The sequence below is a fragment of the Neodiprion lecontei genome, chromosome 5 (assembly GCF_021901455.1).
Source record: "Neodiprion lecontei isolate iyNeoLeco1 chromosome 5, iyNeoLeco1.1, whole genome shotgun sequence".
Taxonomy (NCBI): Eukaryota; Metazoa; Arthropoda; class Insecta; order Hymenoptera; family Diprionidae; genus Neodiprion; species Neodiprion lecontei.
The window spans coordinates 13,997,772-14,020,590 of record NC_060264.1 but is presented as its reverse complement, the minus strand read 5'-3'; the positions used below and the strand labels follow the sequence as shown (position 1 = coordinate 14,020,590).

General features: G+C 39.1%; 2 protein-coding genes across 4 annotated transcripts in view; both read right to left on the bottom strand.

Moving 5' to 3' along the window:
* LOC124294799 overlaps nucleotides 1-5,654 on the bottom strand; it is a 32,473-nt gene extending 26,819 nt beyond the window's left edge. Inside the window, exon 1 of the mRNA XM_046742006.1 lies at nucleotides 1,926-5,654. Within this exon, the coding sequence (XP_046597962.1) occupies nucleotides 1,926-5,654 (3,729 nt within the window). The remainder of the gene's footprint in view (nucleotides 1-1,925) is intronic.
* LOC107227349 (sodium/calcium exchanger 1) overlaps nucleotides 1-22,819 on the bottom strand; it is a 1,225,609-nt gene that overhangs the window by 93,462 nt on the left and 1,109,328 nt on the right. For 2 of the 3 annotated variants that reach the window (XM_046741324.1, XM_046741325.1), the window contains one exon: nucleotides 9,525-9,818. In XM_046741324.1, coding sequence (XP_046597280.1) covers nucleotides 9,614-9,818 — 205 coding nt within the window. In that variant the 3' untranslated portion in view covers nucleotides 9,525-9,613. Of the gene's footprint in view, nucleotides 1-9,524; nucleotides 9,819-22,819 lie in introns of those variants that run through there. The other variant, XM_046741326.1, reaches the window with a different exon arrangement.

The following is a 22,819-nucleotide window of genomic DNA, read 5'->3' as shown; positions in this document are numbered from 1 at the left end:
AATCGAACCTGGTATCTAGCGATGCTTTACCGGAGCCTTACTCCACTAGACCACCTAGCCGCCCTGACTCTGATGTCGTTAATTCCTCTCATCACCAGTAAGTTCAAATTTGTATTCTTGTGCTGTGATAGTATGTGTGAATATATAAAGTGTTTTTCCTCTTCACATTGTGCTCGAAGAGGAAGAACACTTTATATATTCACACATACACATTGTGCTCGAAGAGGAAGAACACTTTATATATTCACACATACTATCACAGCACAAGAAAACAAATTTGAACTTACTGGTGATGAGAGGAATTAACGACATCAGAGTCAGGGCGGCTGGGTGGTCTAGTGGAGTAAGTCTCCGGTAAAGCATCGCTAGATACCAGGTTCGATTCCTGGCTCCGTCGTTAATTTTTCGAATTTACCAGTTTTTCAAAATTATACGTTTCAACATTGAACATTGTAATTGTTATTAACAAACTAATTGTTTAATGGAACCATTTTTTGGCGAGGCTTCTACCATTTTATACATTCTGTAAAAAATCTTTCCGATTATAAATAATCCGTCGGGTTTGACGAGGAATTTCCCATTCATCTTCATTCCGAATGACCTACATTAGATATCTGCTATCGGTAGTAAAATATTGAACATGGTGAAATTTAGAGTGATTCGTAAAAAATGAATATCTTAATTTCAAAAGAATTATCTCAACTTTTCGGATCATTCAAGATGATCAAAATTTTTAATCACGCTATTCCATTTCATCAGATTCAACCATTCACTTTTAACATTTTTGTGTACAGTGAGATCGCGCCGACACATGGTTGTAAGAGAACAGAAACGGACCGATGTATTTGTATGAGTCCTTGTATGATAGGGAGGGGAGGGCACGAATTGTGTGCCGAAGTATATTTTTATCGACAAGTACTAATCATGTTATGGATTCTGCGTTGAAAAGGCGAAACAACCAAATAAGTACGCTTATATTTTACAGGATAATCCATCGTAACCGTTGGACAGTCGCAATGTCACATGCAGATCGACATGCCGCAGGGATATCTTCATGGAGTGGTGAACTATGTTCAAATTACATTACTTCGCAAAGGATGTTAGAAACTCCCATCAACCGGCAGAAGGAACTGTTACGCACAACTCGCAGCTTCATAGTTACCTCGAATCTCGGATACTATTTCCATGTATTTAATATTTCAGAGGGTATAAAAATAATCCTCAACGTCGATGTCAATAATTGTTTCATATATCCATAGTAACACCAGCTGACCCGACAAACGTTGTTTTGTCATATAAATTATTTCTAGAGAATATTTTTCTAGAAAAAAATAACTAACTTATTGTAAGTATGTAAGGGATGTGGTATATAAGTGAAAGAGGTAGGGAGCGTTGTGAACGGTGACGGAATATAAAAATAACAAAACACCGAACACTATTTTGTTTAATTTATTAAAATTGATTCTTTAAAATTATATACATATCGCTAGTTATGACAATATTACTAAAAAAAAATATCAATCCTTTAATGCAACAGAGTGTACAATATTTTTTGTTATTCCATCTTTCGCCAACACAAATAAACTGGATGGTTTGCCCACTCGAGAGCACGCCACGTATAATTGTCCGTGTGAAAAACATGATGTGCTCAAATCTAAACCACAGACAGACATCGTTTGGCCTTGAGACTTATTGATAGTCATTGCAAATGCCAATCTAATTGGAAATTGAAGGCGTTTAAATTGTATTGGCACATCTGTGGGTATAATAGGAATTCGCGGCAGTAATACAATTTCACCTCGAAATTTGCCATTTAAAATGATGGCTTCGATAACATTTTTCATTAATTTTTTAATGACTAATCGCGTGCCATTACACAACCGTGGTGGGTTCAAATTACGAAGTAAAATAACCGGAGATCCAACCTTTAGTTGTAAATTATGCGGTGGCATGCCTGGTAAATCCAATGAGTTTAAAAACTCTGTTGGAAAATTTACAGCTTCGGTGTCATCGCAAACTGTATCAATAGATTTGTATGACACCAATTCTCCTGGTAACAAATGTTGAATCTTAAGATTCAATTCGTTGACGTCCACATTTTTTGCTGCTAAAATTGCTCTCTCTGCCAGCCACCCATGATTTGCGTATTGTCTGCGTACATCGGGAAATATCTGGTCAATGAGAGCATCTTGCGAATCAATGACTGTGCAGAAATCAGCCTGTAATTTTATGCATCCACTTTCATCTCTAGCAACTTTTCCATCGCCGATATCTAACAGTTGTTTTGAAAATGTTTCAGCGGATGGATCTTGAAGCATTTGAACGCGCATATTTACTTTCAGTTGTACTTTTTCAACATTACGCCACAGTGGCGATGATTTTAAGCACGCGTTGATTTCATCAGCGTATGTTGAACGTGGAATAACGGGAAGTGTTTGTCTGAAATCCCCTGAAAGGAGTAACAGAGTGCCGCCGAATAGTTTGTCGTTGTTTTTTATATCTTTCAATGACCTGTTCAACGCCTCAAGCGAATGTTTGTGCGCCATAGTGCATTCATCCCAGATGATAATTTTACAACGTTTGAGCACTGTGGCCATGGAAGATTGTTTTTTTATATTGCACACTGCGTCTGGGTTGTTTTGAATATTTAGCGGCAGTTTAAATACTGAATGAGCTGTTCTGCCTCCATCCAATAAAGTTGCCGCAATGCCAGATGATGCAACAGCCAATTCAATGCCATTATTTGATCGTATTTCGGCGAGAATTAGCGAAATAAGGAATGTTTTGCCAGTTCCACCTGGTGCATCCAAAAAAAAGAAACCACCTTGTCCTGCCGAAACTGCGAGCATGATGCGGTCGTAAATTGTTTTTTGTTCTTCATTCATTAGTGGGACATTGCGAGCAACAATCGCTGCCATTTCTGCAGTATTGTATTGTAGTTCACGATTCAATTCAGTGTTCATTAAATCAGATGCATTTCGATTTGGTGAATGCATACCGAAATGACTGAGTGGTAAGTTGGCAATGGTAATGCAAAGATCCTCAATAGCAATCAATGCTTCATTGTACATAGCGTCACTGAAAACTATCGTTAGATCGTTGCACCGTGTACGATGTTGATGCAATATATCATCAGTCATTGAATCTTTGTGATTGTCCCATAATGTCTCTGCTCGGGTCGGGAAACATGTAGTCAACACTATAGCGAATAGTAGACGAATTTGTTTTGCTGCACAGTTCAATCCCGCTTCAGCAAGCATACATTCCCACTGGTTGTCGTCTTCCAGCAAGCCGAGTGCATGGCATGCATCTTTATACGTTGGATACTGTTGTCCATCCACTTTCCGTATATCTTGAAATGACAATGGCCCGATGACATTAACCAATAACAGGCGAAGATAAAAGCACTCAGTCTGCCTTGAATTGACTGTAAATACTCGCCCCAAGGTGTTTGATTTGAATAAACCGGGATATCCATCAATCGGCGTGCCTTGCTTGCGGGGCATCCATTTTTTTGTTGGAGCCCATGTGAAATAGCGTGGTATTTCTGAATACAGCAATGTCCGTGCAAACGCACCAAAAACATCCGCACGATTGCACAATTCAAAAAATTCAGTGAGTGTTGTTTTTGGTGGATTTATAGCACGATCGATCGCTGTCTCGGTCGTGAAATATACGCGCTGGCCGTTTTCAAGATGGACGGCCAAATGAATAACTGCTGGATCCCGTTCATGAATTGGGAAACCAAAGATACGCCAACCGGCTTCATTGGAGCTGACGTACCGACCAATTTGGTAAAGCGTTATTTCATCGTTAGTATTCACCGGAGGAGCATTCGCATTGATATTGTCAACTCGAAATACAGCCATATCGCTGCCTTTATTGACATACTTGCAAATGTATTTGATGCTCTTTACTGAACTGCAGAACTCAACATTAATATGAGCATTGAATGTTTTGCTCAGCAGAGGCGAATATGGGACCACCCAACGGTTATCAATGTCAATTTCTACTCTGTTTATATTTTTAACAAATGATTGCCCGCCATTATCGGAACTTCTTCGACGATATATGGGGTATCCGTCAACATTTGTGATCGTATCGTTCGTGAAATTTTTCGGATAACTTTTGGTACATTTTCCATCTACCATGCAAGGCGATGTACGATTCAGATTGCCGCATGGGCCATGAATCATGTTTGCTGTAACAATATCAAACAGCATTTGATCAGTAGACGGATCTGGAATTTCCGCAGAAATTATACTGTCGATTTCTTCAGGTCGTATTTTATCGATTAACCAAACCAAAATGTGGGCATGAGGTAATCCCCGCTTTTGCCATTCAACGGAATACATCCAGCAACGTGTGGGACCGAATACATGTAGTTTTGTAATGAAATTTATCAAAGACTTCAATTTTTGTCTGAACACACGTGCTGTAATGTCATGACGATGTACTGCATTTTGGCCAGGCAATAGTAAAGATGTAATCTCCGGCCATTTTGGATTACATGTGAACGTGATAAATAAACACGGCCGCCCATATTCGCGCACGTAAGTCAGAGCATCCTGTATGTATTCTTGCATATGACGTGGGCTGCCGATGTATGATGATGGTAGAATGACAGAATTACCGATTTGAGCGGCATCGGCGTTGTTGACAATAGCGTCTCGCAGGTGAATGTATTCTTCCGCACGCAGCTTTTCTTGATTAAATCGCAAGTATCGTAATCGTTCGCTCTCTATCTTTACATACATGTCGACCATGAATTGTTGACAAAGCTCACGACATCGTAGAATAACGTTGTCCTGATCACGTCTAATCATCAACAGATACGCATAATAGTCCTTCGAACTAACATTCTTGTTCGTTTCGGCACCTGTTGCGGGATTTCGTTGTTTAATATTTATGCAATACCCGTCTTGTCCCTTCCAGAACATTAGCGGATATTGGAGAGCGTCATATGAACGGTGTGTATCAGCAATGAACTGTAGATTATTATTTCTTCTACGAATCACTATTTCTCGTTTAGCTGTACGATCGCCAACCATGATTCCAGCGACATCGTCAAGAACAGGTGCATTAAATCTACGAATATGCTCTCCAGCAGGTGTTTTATCCGGATTGATGACAATAGCGTGATTATCACTTTGTAATTTGTGCATGTGTGATTTGAATATTTTCAACAATTCATTGTGCTCATTCAATAGGGAATCCAGGTCACTGACGATGCGTCTGGCAAAAAATGAATCGAGGTTATTATAGCCACAACGTGCATCTACACGTGCATCCTCACCGCCCATAAAGTAAATTTGTAAAAATTTAGGTGATCCGTTTGGCATTGGCAGCAATGAGCCCACTTTATGATAAATTTGGCCTTTGATTTTGAATGTTGAATTAAATTGCTGACCATTGATAGCATTATTTCCAATTATTTCTGTTGCTCCGAACGATTTCATTTGAGAACATGAATTAAATGTTCGAATTGACTTTAGGAATAGATTAGAATCTGGATCCGTGCCGATAAGTAAACCGTTCAATGGTTCAGGTGGTGTCTCAATTGCAGGTAATTGCACCTTTCCTGACGAACAACACATTCCAGGTGGCTCAGTTTTAAACTTAAGAGCATGACAATGCGGACATTCCTTGTCCATAGCACCAATTACCACTTTTGAATGAGCATAATATTGAATATCGTGCTCATACTCGAATGCTAGACGCAGGAATGAATTAGATGTAAATAATCGATGCACCTGTTGGCGCTGTTGTTCATTCGCTCTGCATCTGCCAACTATAAGACGACGCGATTGCCTTTGTTCTAATCTTCTTCGTTCATTTCGTTCAGCTCGTACATCTTCTGATTCAGCTTGACGCAATCGCGCCATGTTCTCACGCACATGAGTGTTATCTTGCTGGATTTGGTCTTCTGTTCTTAGGGCTCTTGTATTTCACCTGCTTGCAGATCTAGGTGTGTGACGGGCTATAGAAGCTCCTCTGCGTCTTGCTGGCATTGTACTAAACACTTAAATCGAAGAAATCCAATTAGTTAATGATGAAAAGCAGTATATTAATTAATTATTTGTGTATTTTCGTTTATTATTTATTTACCATTTACAAATTACCTACCGAATGTGTATGAGTCTCCTAGCAGCGACACCTGGCGGGCTAATTATCGACCGATGCCAAAAATTATTAAATTAAGCAGCGACACCTGGCGGGCTAAACTGGTATCAGCCGGTGATGAGCAATTATCACTTGTGCAGTTATCGACCGATGCCAAAAATTATTAAATGAAGAATATTTATTAAACAATAGCACTAAGAAGTATGAAAAAAGTTATAAACCTATTCTCAGACCTACCGAATGTGTATGCAAAATTTCATTGAAATCGGTTCAGCCGTTTCGGAGGAGTTTGGTGACAAACACTGTGACACGTGAATTTTATATATATTAGGATGAATAAAGTGTTCCAATATTATATATAATCATTTTTTGAAACCCTTTTCACTAGTAAAATAGCATCGAACATAAAATTATTTCATTATTGTCAGTAGAGTTGTGTGTAAAAAGCGATGTACAATTTTAGAATGATTTCGATACCCACGTCGAAGAATAGTCATGCAAGGTCGTAGCGATGCTACATAAAACGCGAACACAACGATTCGTACCCGTTTTGTTTCAATCGTATTTTTCGAACATATTTCCAAATATCTACAAATGGTGAATGGTGATATTTTATGAAATCATTTTGAAAATACTTCGTGCTGTGTAAAACTAATATTGCGCGATACGTTTTAATGTATATGGGACATTCTTTTACAACCGAACACCTTTGCGACCGACACATTTTTGATTCAGCTGAAATTTTTTTTGACGGCTTCTATACCGAAAAAATAGGGATACGTATCCGAGGATTTTTCATTTCACATATTTCGTAAGATAGAGGGGATCGAAAATTTGATAATTTGGTGTTTTTTGGCTTGGAAGACTCACTGTCAAAAATTCATAACGCTGGTTCTATTTGAGCTGGAAAGTTCGTTTTTTCCATCTCAAAGCTAATAAAATGAACTTTATTACAACAATTCTTTCATTAACGATTATTCCGAAATTTATACTGTTATAAACAATTAATATGTTTTAATCGATCTTTAACAATTGCCCCAACCTCGTAGCGAGTTCTTAGCACAACCATCGTATTCTACGTCAAATTTTTTATCCATAACGTATTTTGAATTAATGGAGAAATTATTATCACTGGAGGAAAAGAATTAATTGATCTAGCGCGGCACGTCACATCGGCGCGCGAGTTCCATTGCACGCCTCATCATCTTGCCTCGTATCGTTTTCCTCTGTAATATAAATGATTCCTCTATATTTTTAATTGAATAATATTATTCACTAGCATATAAGACTTTATGAAAAATTTAACAAAAAAATAATAAAATAAAAAATATTCTTGTGGCAAATAAAAAATTAATTTACCAAGATTTTAATACATTATGATTATTCAATAAGCACCTCGTTCTGCATTACGTCTCACAATATTTACATTCACTTTTAGTATGTATAGTATTTTTCGTTTAAAAATTTGTACAACCGTTTTTTGGTTGACACAATGAGAATTGCTTTGCTTCCAATTCTTTAAGAGAGGTTGGAATCACACAAATTTTCAAGAATAAATGTAAATATTGTACGACGTACTGCAGGACGAGGTACTTATTAACTAAAAATAATGTATTGAAATCTTAATGAATTGATTTTTTATTTGACACAATAATATTTTGTATTTGATCATTTTTTTGTTACATTTTTTTATAAAGTCTTATTCGCTATTGAATATTATTATTCAATTGAGAATATACAGTAATCATTTATATTACAGAGGAAAATGACACGAGGCAAGATAATGAGGCGTGCAATGGAACCCGTGCGCCGATGTGACGTCCCGCGCTGGAAAAATTAATTTTTTCCTACAGTAATAATAATTTCTCCATCAAATAAAAATGCGTTATTAATAGATAATTTGACGTAGAATACGACGGTCGTGCTGAGAACTCGCTACGAGGTGAAGGCAATTGTTAAAAATCGATTAAAACATATTAATCATTTTTAACAATATAAATTTTGGAATAATCGTGAATGAAAGAATTGTTGTATCAAAATTCATTTTATTAGCTTTGGGTTGAAAAAACGAACTTTTCAACTCAAATAGAACCGGTGTTATGAATTTTTGAAAATGAGTCTCCATGCCAAAAAACACCAAATTGTCAAATTTTCCATCCCCTCTATGTTAGGAAATATGTAAAATAAAAAAATCCTCGAATACGTATCCCTATTTTTTTGATATAGAACCCGTGAAAAAATTTTAAGCTACATCAAAATTACGTCGGTCGATTTTTATCTAAGTCTTTTCGATTCATCAAAAAATGACCCATATTCAAGGGTGTTTCACGGAACACGAAATTGAATTTGCTATATTCACCGTAAAACTATCAAAATAATCAGTTCGGTCGTGATGCAGTCGCTACACGCATGATGTCATCATTCGCATGCAAAATTCGAGTCAGTCCTGTTGGTATGGTTACCGACTCAGATTCAGGCCTTTTACTAACCGCGTTTTGTCTAATATTGTGTTGCGCTACTCCCCGGTGGAGAGTACCACCTTCGAATGGTTTGGAATCGAGGAAACTTACGCAGAGGGCGCTTCGATCGATTACAACATTTGGATCCAGGTCAGCGGCACCTTAAGCGCTCCAAATTTTCACAACATGTTGACATATGCTTGGTTTGCCGTCAAATTGATCGAAGAAAAGACCATATTTCCAGATATGAACGGAATATACTTTCCTCTGTTGGTTTTGAAATAATATTATCAGAGCGAAAACGTTGCATCTATAAAATGTGCATGGTGTAAAGAAAATTTACGTTTTTCGTGATTTTACGTTAACTACCATCCGAATAGATGCAACGGCTGTACAGATTATGACAGTGATAGTGACTAATAAGCCATTGTAAACCAAGATAAACTGTGAACATTTGTAATGTTTTGTAATAAATCAGTTTTCAATAACGAAAAATGATAGCTTTACAATCGACTGATTTTTCAGGTTAATTTACAAAATTATTGACGAACAAACGTGTGCTGTCGGGAAGCAAAAGAAAAGAAATATGAGTGAAACAGAAAATTAATCGTGGTCGCGATCGAACCCGGATCGCTCGTTTGGGAGTCGGGGGCACTGTTTTTCAGTCAAGCCGCCTCAATGATACTGAGCGTAACCGAGCAAGTGAATGAATAGCACTACGCTTTTGAAATCGGTTTTTCTTGAAAACAGTTTCGAGTGAGGTGGCAGCACCTTCCGCCTGTAGTTTTCTATGAAGTACTTTTTTTTACCCCAAAAGCGGTTTGTCATCCTTGACCCCCATCTGGCGATTTCTCCTTGTTGGTACACTCATAGTTCAGGACAAGTTGAAAATTTGAGGTCTCAGTTTCGGATATCAAAATTTTTTCAAAGATAAATACTCACCGTGGAACTTCTTCGTTGAGCGTAGATTCTTATAACCAACACTTCTGAAGAGGTGGCAGTTTTCCTTGATGAAACCGTTTCCCAGAAGTTTAGAAGCCACTGATTACGCCGTAGGCTTCCATAGTTGACATGACAAGGTAAAAAATCCACAATGAAAACAAAAAGATGGACGTAAGGTATTTTGGCACCAGAGGTCCACCCAGTTCACCACCGATGTTTTTAGCTCTCCTCAATAGAAGAACGATGATAACGAAGCAAGCCTCGGTGCAGAACAGTGTCACGGAGAAAGCCAGACTGAAGCAGAAATTTAAAACAAAAGACTGTTGAGCTCATACAAGTATAATAGTCTTACAAATTGAAAAACAAATTCTGTAGGGCAATTTTTCGATTGTTCAATTATATACTCATGGGTTTTAAGGGTGAGAAATTTTTTTTTTTCTTGGATATGGACAATTTTACCTAAAATTAGCCAAGAAGTAACCTTGTATGTTTTTACTTTATTTTTTCTTACGTGTAATATATTGTTATAAAGGGTGAAATGACTTCTTGTTTTCCTCTTTTTCTGATCTACTAGTCGCTATATTAATACCCATTAGGTCACTAAAGCATATTGAGACCATATTGTTTGAGCATAGCTCAATTACTTAAAGACCTATAGTATTTGTAGGAAGAGTGCAGCTACAGTACACTACTTTACTCACGAACGTGCTCGGACGCCCATGTGATGATATATAAAGTCGTGCTATATTAATCTAGATTAATTTCGTTCGTCGACATGGGTCAGGTATGAGATTTGTTTTCTATTATATGTATATAACGATGTTTCGGTCGGACTGTCCGCCAACCATCTTCAGGCTTGAACAAAAAAAATTTTTCCTTTTTTTTTTCCCCCCAAACTTTAAAAATTAAAATAAATAAATACATAAATAACCAATAAATAAACAATACACATTATCTACTTAATTTAACATGAGAAATCTTATTATAATGAATATTTAAAGATTTTTGTGTAGATAACAATTTATAAATTGTATGTCACAACCCGTGAAGGTTACTCTACATTTTTAAACGTTAATATTAAACAATAATTAATATAATATCACAGATATTAATGCTATGATTGTACAACGAACCTTTATAAAAGTTTTTACTAAGAATTTGGAAACGGATTGAATGGATTAATTCAGATTACTTACATTAATATTGACATTCTACAGGCGAAGTTCTTATTGTCAGCGCCATTTCGGAGGAAGTGATTAGTACCGGTCAATACACAGTTATACGATTGATTCATGATCAGTGACAACAAGATTCAAATTGTTAAAGCGGTAAATTATGAACTAAATTATATCTTGATACAGTTGACTAAGATGTTGAATAACAGTTTTGCGATTACATTTTATATTGTTGTTTCTGCAAATGTTTATCATTTCTTTCATGTTTCTTTTATAGCTATTACTCTCTGTGGTAATCACTGATGCATGATCAAAGTCAAACTTGTAACCCAGCCTTAACGTATGTGATGCAAGAGCACAACTGTCTGGATTGCTACATTTGATTTTTGATTTATGTCCAGTAATTCTGTTTTTTAGGTGTTGAGATGTTTGCCCAATGTATATGTTATCACAATTTCCGCAATCGATACGGTAGATGCTATCAATAGTATTGGCAATTGGAATTTCAGATCTTAAAGAAGTACATAACCGTTGGGTGCTATTTGTGATCTTAATGTTACATTTATTGCTACATCGTGTAGAATTTTTTTAATTTCAGGTGAAAAGCTTTCCACATATTTTTTTGTTTAAACCTGAAGGTGGTTGGCGGACAGTCCGATCGAAACGTTGTTATGTACATATAATAATAAACAAATTTCATACCTGACCCATGTTGACGAACGAAATTAATCTAACCATACCATGGTCACGAAATTATAATTATCTATATTAATTTATATATCACTACATGGACGTCCGAGCATATCCGTAGGTAATGTAGGTATCCATGTAATTTAGCTGTACTCCATCTGCCTTCAAACGGCATGGTTTCAATATTCTATAGCGACGAAATTGACATTAATATAATTATCAAAGCATACCAAACGTAGATTTCCAATACGAAGTGATAAGAAGAATTGTCGACAGTGTAGTCAGGGTAACTAAGTGGTCGAATGGTGTAAGTCTTCGGCATAGCATCCCTAGATGCCAGATTCGATTCTCGGCTCCACTGTTGATTTTCTTACCTCCAATATGTTTGAAATTAATTCTGTAGTCGTTATAGATAGAAAATACATAAGATTTACCAGGAACAGATGTGAACGAATAAATAACGTTACTGCGCCAACTTGGATCATTATAAAAAAGCAGTCCATTTTCTGACTGAAATAGAGAAACACGTGTCGGTGATAAGAGCATTTTCCTTTTAGATTTATTTCGTTCCTGTTTAAATACTGTATTTCTGCTGACTGACTCGTTTATTTATTTAGCTGCAAGCTGCGATTTCACGATTGCTATATTTGGTATCAGAAACGTAATTTTTGAACTTGTTAAGTGATGCAATTCAGTGCACTCTTACACGTGATACAGATCAGTGCCGGATTTACACATTTCCCAAGGATAGGCTGTTAAATTTTTGCCGCCCCCTACCTCTCCAAATGTCAGTTCCTGTATTATTTCTGCAATCCAATAATTTGGTTGAAATCGCACGGGAAATAGTTTTTGGGTATATGTATTTCTAAGCTAATCAAAGCTCAATCATACACCGGGAAAATCTCTTGAAAGTATACATATAACGCGCATGCGCCGAATAATTTAATCTCATTGGTCGGTGAAATCGCGCCGCGGTGATGTTTTCATCTACTGAGCAAGGCGCCAACGTACACAAAATGAAACAAAAGCTGTAATTCTCTGGCGCGTAAAGCCGTGGATTGAGGTTATGCTGCTGTTTATTTTTACGTAGCGTGAATTGTCTAAGAAGAATAGTATCGTTCAGCAATACCGTGGTTGATTTCGGAAGATATTCAACCGACGCAATAAAGAATTTAACGAAAAAGCAAATATCAAATGATACAGAAATTGGGTGTTACTTATTAAAAGACGAAATCTGAAATTCAACGTGAAATGTCATTAACAAGTGGGAGTCTGGACAAACAGAGGTAGGTAAGTCAAAACAATGTTTATTGTGAACAGATTCTTTATTTACATAAAATCAAAACTAAATGGATGGTCGAGACCCAGTAGAAGGTAGTTCCAGAGTAGATTCGTTACGGTGCAGTGCTCCAGAAGTCAGTAATTAGTGCCGATAAACATGAAATAAATAAAAGAAACGAGTAACAAGGAATAAAGAAATTATTCATCTTAAACACGAAGCTTAGGAGGACAAAGAGTAGCAACTAACAGAAAACGTACCCGACGCAATACTCACGAAAACCCTCGCCGACATCATTGATTAGTTGACAAAGTTTTTACAGCTCCATCAATGTTCCGTTAACAAAGAGGGTTCACCAGATATCCAAGAATAAAAAGAGAAAAAGAACAACAGTTAATATTACAGTGTGAATCATGCTATTAATGAAAAATTAGGAAACAAAACAATAACTTACAAGACAATCGTCCGATAACACTGGGAGACCAATCTCCACTCTTCTGATCACCCCTCGTCTGGCCATTGGTTGCCTTTCAAAAAGTGCTCAAAATGCCCTCCAGTAGCTGCAGCGCAGTAACCGAGCCGGTCGTAGAAGGCATTTGTCGTGTTGGATATGATATCCGGAGACAGGTTCTGCAGGATGTCCAAGATCCTAGCTTGCAGTGCGGCAAGGTCTTCAATCCTACCTTGGGCATACTGGACATTTTTCAAATGGCCCCACAAGCCGTAGTCCAAGGGAGCGAGATCAGGTGAACGGGCTGGCCACTCGACCTCCGGGCTTGCCCTACCAATCCAGCGTCCAGGGAATTGTTGGTCGAGGTAATCACGCACCGCACATGTGAAGTGCGGTGGGACTCCATCCTGCTGAAACCAAACAGGTTCGCCCTAAACACAGAAAATGATACGTTACTTGTAGTAAGCATAAAATTATTCATTTTAAAATCATACGCACTCTGCTAATAATAACGCCAGCTCTACATGATAAAATACACTCACGATTTCTTCTTCAATCAGCCTAAGAGCCGGTACAATCCTCTCTCTCAGCAACCAGAGATACTTCTCGCCGTTGAGGTTCCCATCAATAAAAAATGGCCCAATCAGCCGATTGCCAATCGCGCCAAGCCAGACGTTGAGCTTCAACGGGTACTGCGTGCCCGCCTGAATGAACAGACGAGGGTTGTTTCGACACCAGGCTCTGGTGTTCTGCCTGTTCGGTTTCCCGACAAGTATCACCGTACTTTCATCTGAGAAGCAAATGCGACTCAACAAGCCCTCGTCTGCGTTCAGACGTTGCATCAACTCTTGGCTGAAGCGAAGACGACTATCGTTATCACCAGCCAAGAGTTCTTGATGGACTTGAAACTTGTACGATCTGTACTTAGCTTCACGCAATACTCTTCTGACCGACGCGCTAGATATTTCTAAGTCCTGAGCGATGCGGCTGATCGGCTTGAATAGATCCTCTTCGACAGTCAAGCAGATGTCCAGCTTGGTATCCCAGCTCAGCTAACGGTTTGGTTGAGAGATTTTCCTGGTCCTCTCGTCGACACTACCCGATTTTTCAAATTTTAGCACTAGATTCCTGATGGTCGTTAACGAGGGTGTCGGTCGATCCGGGTGTGTGACGGCGAAATGGTCCCGATTTTTCCGGTAAGACAGGCCCTGGTAATGATGTTTCACCAACCCCACTTTTTTCTGCACAGAAAACTTGTAATCAAGCATTTTTTATCTAATCAACATGATGAATAAATTCACAAAAAGATCGAGGTGATTGCCAGACACGTGGTTAAAGTCGCGCGATCTTTTTGCAAAGTGGTCAATTTACGCGGGCGGGGTTGTTTATATTCGCGAGTGGGAAAATTACGAAACTGTGGAGGAAGATGATTGTATCGGCTGATACCAGTCACGAGCGTTGCCCTCATCCAATCAAATTCTGGTATCACCAGAATCGTGGTTTTCGCGCCCTCCCAGTGTCGCTGGTATGCACAAAATTAGAATACGAACTATCTGGTTGAATACCACGTGGTGATCTGTCTCTGAGTTTCAATTCTAGAAATCAATGTCCCTCTACATCATTACGTAGGAAAACAAGGAAATAGTTTCGCGATGTGATGGGCGATGTTTATTCACCTCGTATTCAGCGGTTCAGGTGAACGAATTTCAGTAACCTCGCGATCATACCGTGACATTCGCAATCATATTGTGAATTTGCTATTCGAAGAATTTCGTTAATTTCGGAAAAATATGGACTATGAAAAAACTCCACAATACAAATTCAATAGATGGTATTCACAAAAGCAATACGTCAAACGACATCTAACGATCAGTAATTTGTGATTGTGATTTTTGAGCATTAAGCCAGGTGATGTCTGGTGGCAATGCGTCTCATTAACAATTTATGTTTTGTGCATTTTATTGGAAATTATTCGTATTCAAAAATACCAAAAGATCCTGTCTGATAATAATAGCTTCTAATATTTTCAGGTACGAAATAATTCATTGTCAAAGCGGGACTAAATTTGTCAGGCATGGAAGCATGTAGGTAAATTTCTAATTACGTGATCTTTGACAATGACAATATTTTAACATGGATTCAATGATGAAATTCGTTTTTTTTCGGCAGGCTCGAAGTTTGAACTTTGATTAACACGAGGAAAATTATGCCTTACCTGATGGTCAAAGCGTTTAGGTGGCAAGGATCCTGGTTTCTCGAGCGGTGCAATCATTAAAACCATCGAATCTGGTTGTTTCGTCAGACATCAGGTGCCAGAGTGAATTTTATCAGGCCATCGCCACCTTCTTAACATCAGTTGAGGCAAAATTGAAGAGCGGGATATACTACAGATCATAATGGCTGAATATCCCATCAATCTACTTTGATCGAGCCAATAGCGATAAGTTTGTTACTTAACCGTTGCTGCCAATTCATTCTACCGAGGAATCATTCTGTGCACCATTGTAATTTAAGCATTATTATTGACCAGCATTGTTTTTCAAACTTTATCCCATTTGATTTGGTATCTTATTTTGAAGCTTACTTTTACTCTCTTTGGCATTGAATTCAGATAAATAGTTTTTTAAGTCCTCAATTAGATTGTAGGGTTGAATTTTGCTAGGCAAACTGAATCAATCTAAATCTAGAACTGTTGAATAAGTTCAGTTAAAAATGTCTTTAAATTCAATCTTAGTTGACGGTGTCATCTGGCTAGCTAGTTGCACGATAACTTGAAACCAAATTCAATTTTACACTTTTTATAGGGTCCTACCTTAAGACTAAAAGCTTGTGAATCTCCATGTACCGCAATTATTTCTGCATTTCATGTTAGCATTATCTGGAGCAAAAAAAATCCCATTTTGAGATTGAAAATGGAACCTGAAACACTGAGTTATTCGATAGCACGAATTGAAAACCAAGAATTTTATAATGGTTTCTGCAACAAAGGGACTCTTTCCAAATATCCGTGTTAGAAGGTAACGTTCGGAGGACTATGAACAAGATATTGCATCGGACTACATTATTTAGAAAAAATCTTCATGAACTTCGTTGAAAATTAGATATTCATTTATTTTGATGGAACATGGGACACAATCTTGAATCCGATAAGACAATATCCTCGTAATAATGTTGTGACATTACGCTAAAACATGATTGTCCTTGAAGCTATTTGTGACGTTAAGGCGCATTTTGAGAAAGTTGATTTTCAACTTGTGTCACAGGCTGTGATCTACGTTTCTGAGTTCCAGGCTTCCGATTAGATTTTCTTTGTTTCGAACCGTACTAACATGAAATACAGAAATCATTTTCATAAATCTAATATTACTTGAATTTTTAATTTTAGCATTAGGTTCCCTTCATTTATTCAATCGAACATCATTGAAAATTTGCGAAATAAATTCTGGTAATCGATCGGAAATTTTAAATAGTAGTAGCAATAATTTGTTAATCGGAAAAAATACATTGACTATCGACTATTCCTAAATATTGTTGAACTATTTTCAAGAAAAAAAAGATTCACAGTTTCGTTACAGATAGTGAGATATTTAAATTTCTTGAACGCTCAGTTTAATGTCTCATTTTCGAAAGTGATAAAATTCAATATTACCGCCTGAAATCACAAAAGAGTGAGAAAGTTGCTTAGTTGCTTGAAAGTGGCGATGATCTTTGTACGTCTGACAAATTGAATCGGCAGATAACAGTAAATATCAGAGATGTAATTATTTTGGCCATATCACCTGTTGATTGAGAAAAATTCCATTGTTATTTCTACTGTACGAAATAATAAAAATGATTAAATAAAGTGTTCGCACCTACCTGCTGCGTTTCTTCCAAGCACCCAACATTTAAACAGATTTCTCATTTTAGTTGAATAAAGCCAATTTTCAAAGAGCATTAGCATCAACTTTCCGAGTCACTACCTTGACTGTTTGAGATTCTAACCTCAAAAATTTGTATGAACTACAACGCCGCCAGAAACAGAGTTTGACAGCTGAAACTTGGAGTGGCCAGCCTGCCCGAGCAGCCGATAAAACTCGCGCATGCGCATTATATGTATAGTTACAAGAGATTGTCCCGGTATGACTAATGAGACGGGGTAATGTATGCTACTCACACAATAACGTACATTCGGTCAACGTAATCAAATAAACTTTATTGCGCTTACAAATAGTTCAAAAATAATAAATCCAACTAAGGTATGAAAGTTTCTTACAATACCTTTTTGCGCGATTTTTTGTTGGCAAAATCATCAATGATATCGTCGTAAGTAATCTTATTCAATAATTCCGACTCTATGCACAAAAGAGTTGAAGCATTTAATTTTTCTTGACTTAAGGTCGATCTCAGACAGTTTTTTACCCTTTTCAGGTAAGAAAAGCATCTTTCACCTCAATAATTCGTCGCTGGAGTACATAGTGCCATACGCAGAGCTATGTCCAAGTTGGGATAAACGTTCTGCAAACTCTGTTTTTGCAGAAACGAAGACAAACTTTCTAATGATGCAGAATCTGGTTTTACAAATATTCTTTCCGAAGAAATCTTGCTTTGAATATGTATACATTCCTGAACTACGACAGACTCTAAGTCATTAGAGTAAATTTTCTCCAAGAAAAGGGCTTTTCTCGTAAGCATCGACGATGACAATTCACTCATTTTGGTCAGAAATGAAAACTTTTCATTGAACTTGTCATATGCCTCCTGCCTTTTTTTTAATTCGGATATGAGTCCATCGATGACGACGAGAAATGTGAACCCTAAAAGTACCACTCGCGGTCATTCTCATTTCTTCATCGGGTGTTTCATCATAATTTTTTTTTTCTCTTTGGTTGTCTTTTTCCCATGTCTTTTGTGTACTCCTTCGAAACGCTTAATCCCATCACCTTTTCTTCGAAATACTTGAAATTTTTTCGTTGATCTCATAAAGATTCATAAAGATCAGCTACAGTAATCAAATCTACGGTAGAAGCCTGAATTTGAACACTGAGACCAGTGTAATTTTTGACTTTATAACACCACACCTGCCGCAACCGTGATCCATCGGTTGGCAGGGCTCTTTTAAACAATTTACGAAAGTTTTCTGATTTATTGGGCACTAGCTAGTATAAATACTAACGAAACTTGTCGGCTAGCGAGAGCAAGAGAAATGAGTCCAGTTGGTGGGACCAAGATTTTGCAGAGTCAAAGAAATACCAAGGATCACATGCTGCAGAATAAAAGCGTAACAATTGACTTACGTTTATGCTGACAGTTAACGAATAATTCCTTTTATCTCGTCCTTCAAATGATATTGTTACAGGCGTCTTTCCTTCTCGTTGGATGATTTTACAAAAGGCAGGCCTTGGGGTAGCCGGATTTGCTCTGACAAATACTCTCGTTCGATATGCTCACACACACACGCTAGATATGACCAACTATAATTTTATATAACTAACATACGGATTACAATGAATCGAGTTTCACAGATCGAGATCGTTCTATACGGGTCAAGTGTCAGGCGTAGACTCGCTGGCGGGCCCTTCGTCAAACTTGCCACCTCGAAATTACGAGAGTGGGGCAAGGACTCGAGTGGGGCGATTCCTAGCGCCATATTAGATGAAAGACTTTTGACAAAATGTGACGTACTCACTGTAATTGTCGTAACGCGCGACACTTGAATATCGTCGATAGGCTTTACTTGAGTGAACGAGTTGAGGACGATATTTTCATGTCTCAATACTCACTTTGTTTATTCGTTCTGTAACAATATTCCACACAACAACCATTAACGCCGCTTCCAGTTTTTCTAATTTCGATAGAATTTCCGTCGCTTCGTTTCGTGTGACAGGCTTTTCGGTACAATCATCCCTAACTCTTTCCAAAGTTTTAAGGACTCTCAAACTTCTACACGCATCCTCTCTAGCTGACCAACGTATTAGGTTTACTCTCTTCAGCGTTTGCCCTTCTCTGATTTCAGTCATCAATGTTTTCCAGCGTAGTGTTGAACTTACAAAAAAAAAAAAATGTAGATTTCTTGGAGTAGCGTGAAGAAATGACAAGCTTCTGTGTAAGATTCAGCAGTCCGCTGTTGCCACTAAATTTAAAGAGTGGGCGGAGCAAAGAACGAAAAAAGCAAACGGTGCTTGGCTTTGAATTTTAACTTGTAAGCTTTTGTATATACCAGACATATTCGCGGCATTATCATATGATTATCCACGGCAGTCTTCAATATTTATGCCCAAGGTTTTTAGTTTCGAAGTAATGGCAGAAAACATATCTTCAGCTTTATGTCCCACTGAAGGCAAAAACTTTAGGAATCTTTCAGATGGTTCTCCCGTGTCCAAAACGTATCAAATCACGAGTGTGAGTTGGTCCACATGTGCTATATCGGGTGTTGAATCGATGATTAGGGAAAAGTATTTCGCCCTTCTTATCTCGTCTCCAATTTGCTTCAAGACTCTATGAGCCATCAAGTGAATAAAGTCATCGCAGACGGTCTTTGATAAGTAACTGGTACTTTTAGATCCTTGATTCCCAAACCGTTCGATATGACTGGCTAAAAAAGGATCGAACTCAGCTAACAGTTCCAAAATCATATAATTATTTCCGTTGTTTGGATCACCGAACTTTTCGCTTTTTCCTCTAAAAGAGAGACCTCTTGAACACAGCCGCTTCACTACAGCAACAACCCTCTTCAGAACGTTTCTCCAATAAGTAATTTTTTCATCCATTTAGAAATGCAGTGAATTGTCGATTCGACCATCAATCTCACTTCTAACTTTCAGACTAACGATACTAGACTTATGACGCGCAGAGTTTTCATGCTAAGCTACTCGGTATTCTGCATTTTTCCAATCATTAAATCCTTTGTTCTCAAACTGAGTTTTATTCTCCAATGAACCGAATGCCAAACGGAGTCCGCATTATACGGAACTCTTACTTTCAGAATAAACCAACCAATTTCGGTCCTTCAGTCCATTGTTTTTCATTTTTCTTTGGAAGATACTCACTGGCAAGAGTAGTATAGGGGCACTTTGGGGCGTCACAACAAACCCCCCTCGCACCCCTCTCGGGCGCGAGCCCCTCGCCCGGGAGTGACTTTGGGGCGCCTTCCCCTTGCCCCGCCGCCCCTCGCCGAGGAGTGACTTTGGGACGCCTTCCCCCCCCCCCCCCCCCCCCGCCCCTCGCCAAGGAGTGACTTTGGGGCGCCTTCCCCTTCCCCCGCCGCCCCTCGCCGAGGAGTGACTTTGGGACGCCATCCCCTTCCCCCGCCTCCCCGCGCCGAGGAGCGACTTTGGGGCACCTTCCCCTTCCCCCGCAGCCCCTCGTCGAGGAGGTATTTTATTCTAGAAGCTTCTCCGGACGACCACCCCTTTCCCGCAACCCCTTGTCAAGGAGTGGTTTTTCCGCCTCGAAGCTCCGTGGCTCGTTAGCCCTTCGCCCGTAACCCCCTCGCCAAGTGGTGAATATCGTGTGACGACCCCTTACCCCAGTTACCGTTGACCACGAATCAGATTCCGGACTCTACGGGATGGCCTCTGGGCCTGTACACCCTGACCATGGGACGATCTCCTTCCCCTTACCCTGGTGCCCCTGGCCGTGCGGCCGACTCTGGGGCCACGTACCCATCTGCCCCGCTACCTCCGTTCACGAAGCGAACTCTGTGACTTGGACGTTTGGGGTTACAGGTCTTTCACCCCGGCTCTCGTTCTTTCTCCATCCCTGCTCTCTCTGTCGGGTGCTCGTGTCACTGACCTTACCCAGCCGTCAGTGTTTATCCTAAGGTTTACGTGTGCTTGGAAAATATAGACCTGGTCACTCTCTCTCTCTCTCTCTCTCTTTCTTAATGCAAGACTATAGGCATACTTAGATGTACGAGCATCAGGGCGGGTGGGAAACAGAACTCAATGGTGGATTGCGTAGAAAAATCAAATCTCATCCTCGCAGGTTTATTCGGTTAACACAGGTGCAAATACATACATGGTTATTACAGATAACGAATAAATGATAATTGCAATGTTCTTATAATTACACAAGATATGTTAGCAAGGTTTTTTTTATTTACCAGCCTTATAATCAGCAACATTACAATTCTTAGAGGTACAACATTGAAGACAACTTACAGGATAAATGTGATTTGAATTGATGGTGTTAGTTTTGCGTTTTGTGACATGGGCTATTGGTTGTGGAATAATTCTGCGATACGGTAGTTTCTTTCGAGGTCAGGAGTAAATATATTGAGAAACTCACGCAGAGAAAAACCAGCAGCCATAAAGTGCATAAACATAATACAAAATTGTCCGCATACATCAGAAGTGAGGCTTTGAAGCTGTCTGTCGTTCCAGTCGTATCGTCTGCTATTTCTTCGTAAAGTCCGCTTATGGTGAGGGACGAATGGTGGTAATCCGAAGCTGTCGAAGTATGTACCGTGTCCCGAGGAACTGACGAAAAATGCCACCCAGTGGCTGCCGGAGCGTGTGTGATCATCCGTGTTTGACACAAAGGCTGTCGGGCGTGTCCAGATGAGGGGTATCTGATCCGCTGCAAAAACCCCGGTCTTCCCGTTCGGAATTGCCGGCATCGCGCTCCATATCTGTAGACTGTCCATTTTGTACCTCGTCTTTTTCTCCTTCTTCTTCTTCGCCCTCGTTGTTCGGAGATAATCATACTACTCGTGGAAGATTGTGAGGAGGTATGTAAGTCAATCGCAGTAGTAAGTATGTCGTAGGGAACGGTAACTTCGCCGTCTGACGTAGGCGCAGACGGATCTGGAGAGATTTTCAGCGAAGCGACTGACTCTGGTATTACTGCTTGTAGCGTGAAATTTCTTTTTGGTACCTGCAGAGGCTGATTACTAGTCGAACTCTCCTCTCCGGTGATGTTGCGCTTACTGGCTGACAATGCTTCTGTATAATCGTATTTTGTTAGAATATTGTTATTGTTGATCCATTTCCTTAGTTTGAGTGCGTTGTTCGTCGCACATTTGAAAAATTCCTCCTTAACACCGTGGAAGAAGCACCATACCGAAGACCGTTCCAGTTTGTCGAACGCCAGGCAATCAATGTCCTCCAAGTTGAATACTTGACGCGCGGTACTATTTTCAATATATTTACATTTATCGTGTCCACGGGCAAAGATTCGATGAGCGTTACGTGCGATTTCTCCGAGGTTAACGTCTAATTAAACCAGCGAGATATCACCTTCACACCACTCATTGCCATGATGGTAACAGGTTACGTAATTGTTCACGCCACGTTCTTTGAACGGCAGATCCGTAAAGGGATATGGCGGTTCTACTAACCAATGTGCCGAGTAGCGGTGATCGATGGTGACGACTGCCACCTCTTTCGGTATAAATTTACCATGAATATTTCGAAACCCTTGAATATCTATCACGTAATCCATACTTGAACTTGAAAGAATGTAGTCGAATGAATAGAGAGGTGGAAGAGCGAACCTGCAGTAACGTAGTTTGAATGCTGACTGGCTCGGCGCCGTAGTTACGGGTGTTTATACATATAGAGACTCTACTGAATTACGCACCGCCCGCCAAAAAATCCCATCTTTCTTCGGCTCTATGGTACGACAGCGAGGATGGAGTGTAGGATGTATACGACGCCGACGCCGTCGGTGCTGACCGAGGTTTCATCGAACGCAAACGGATCATGAGCAATGCACGTAC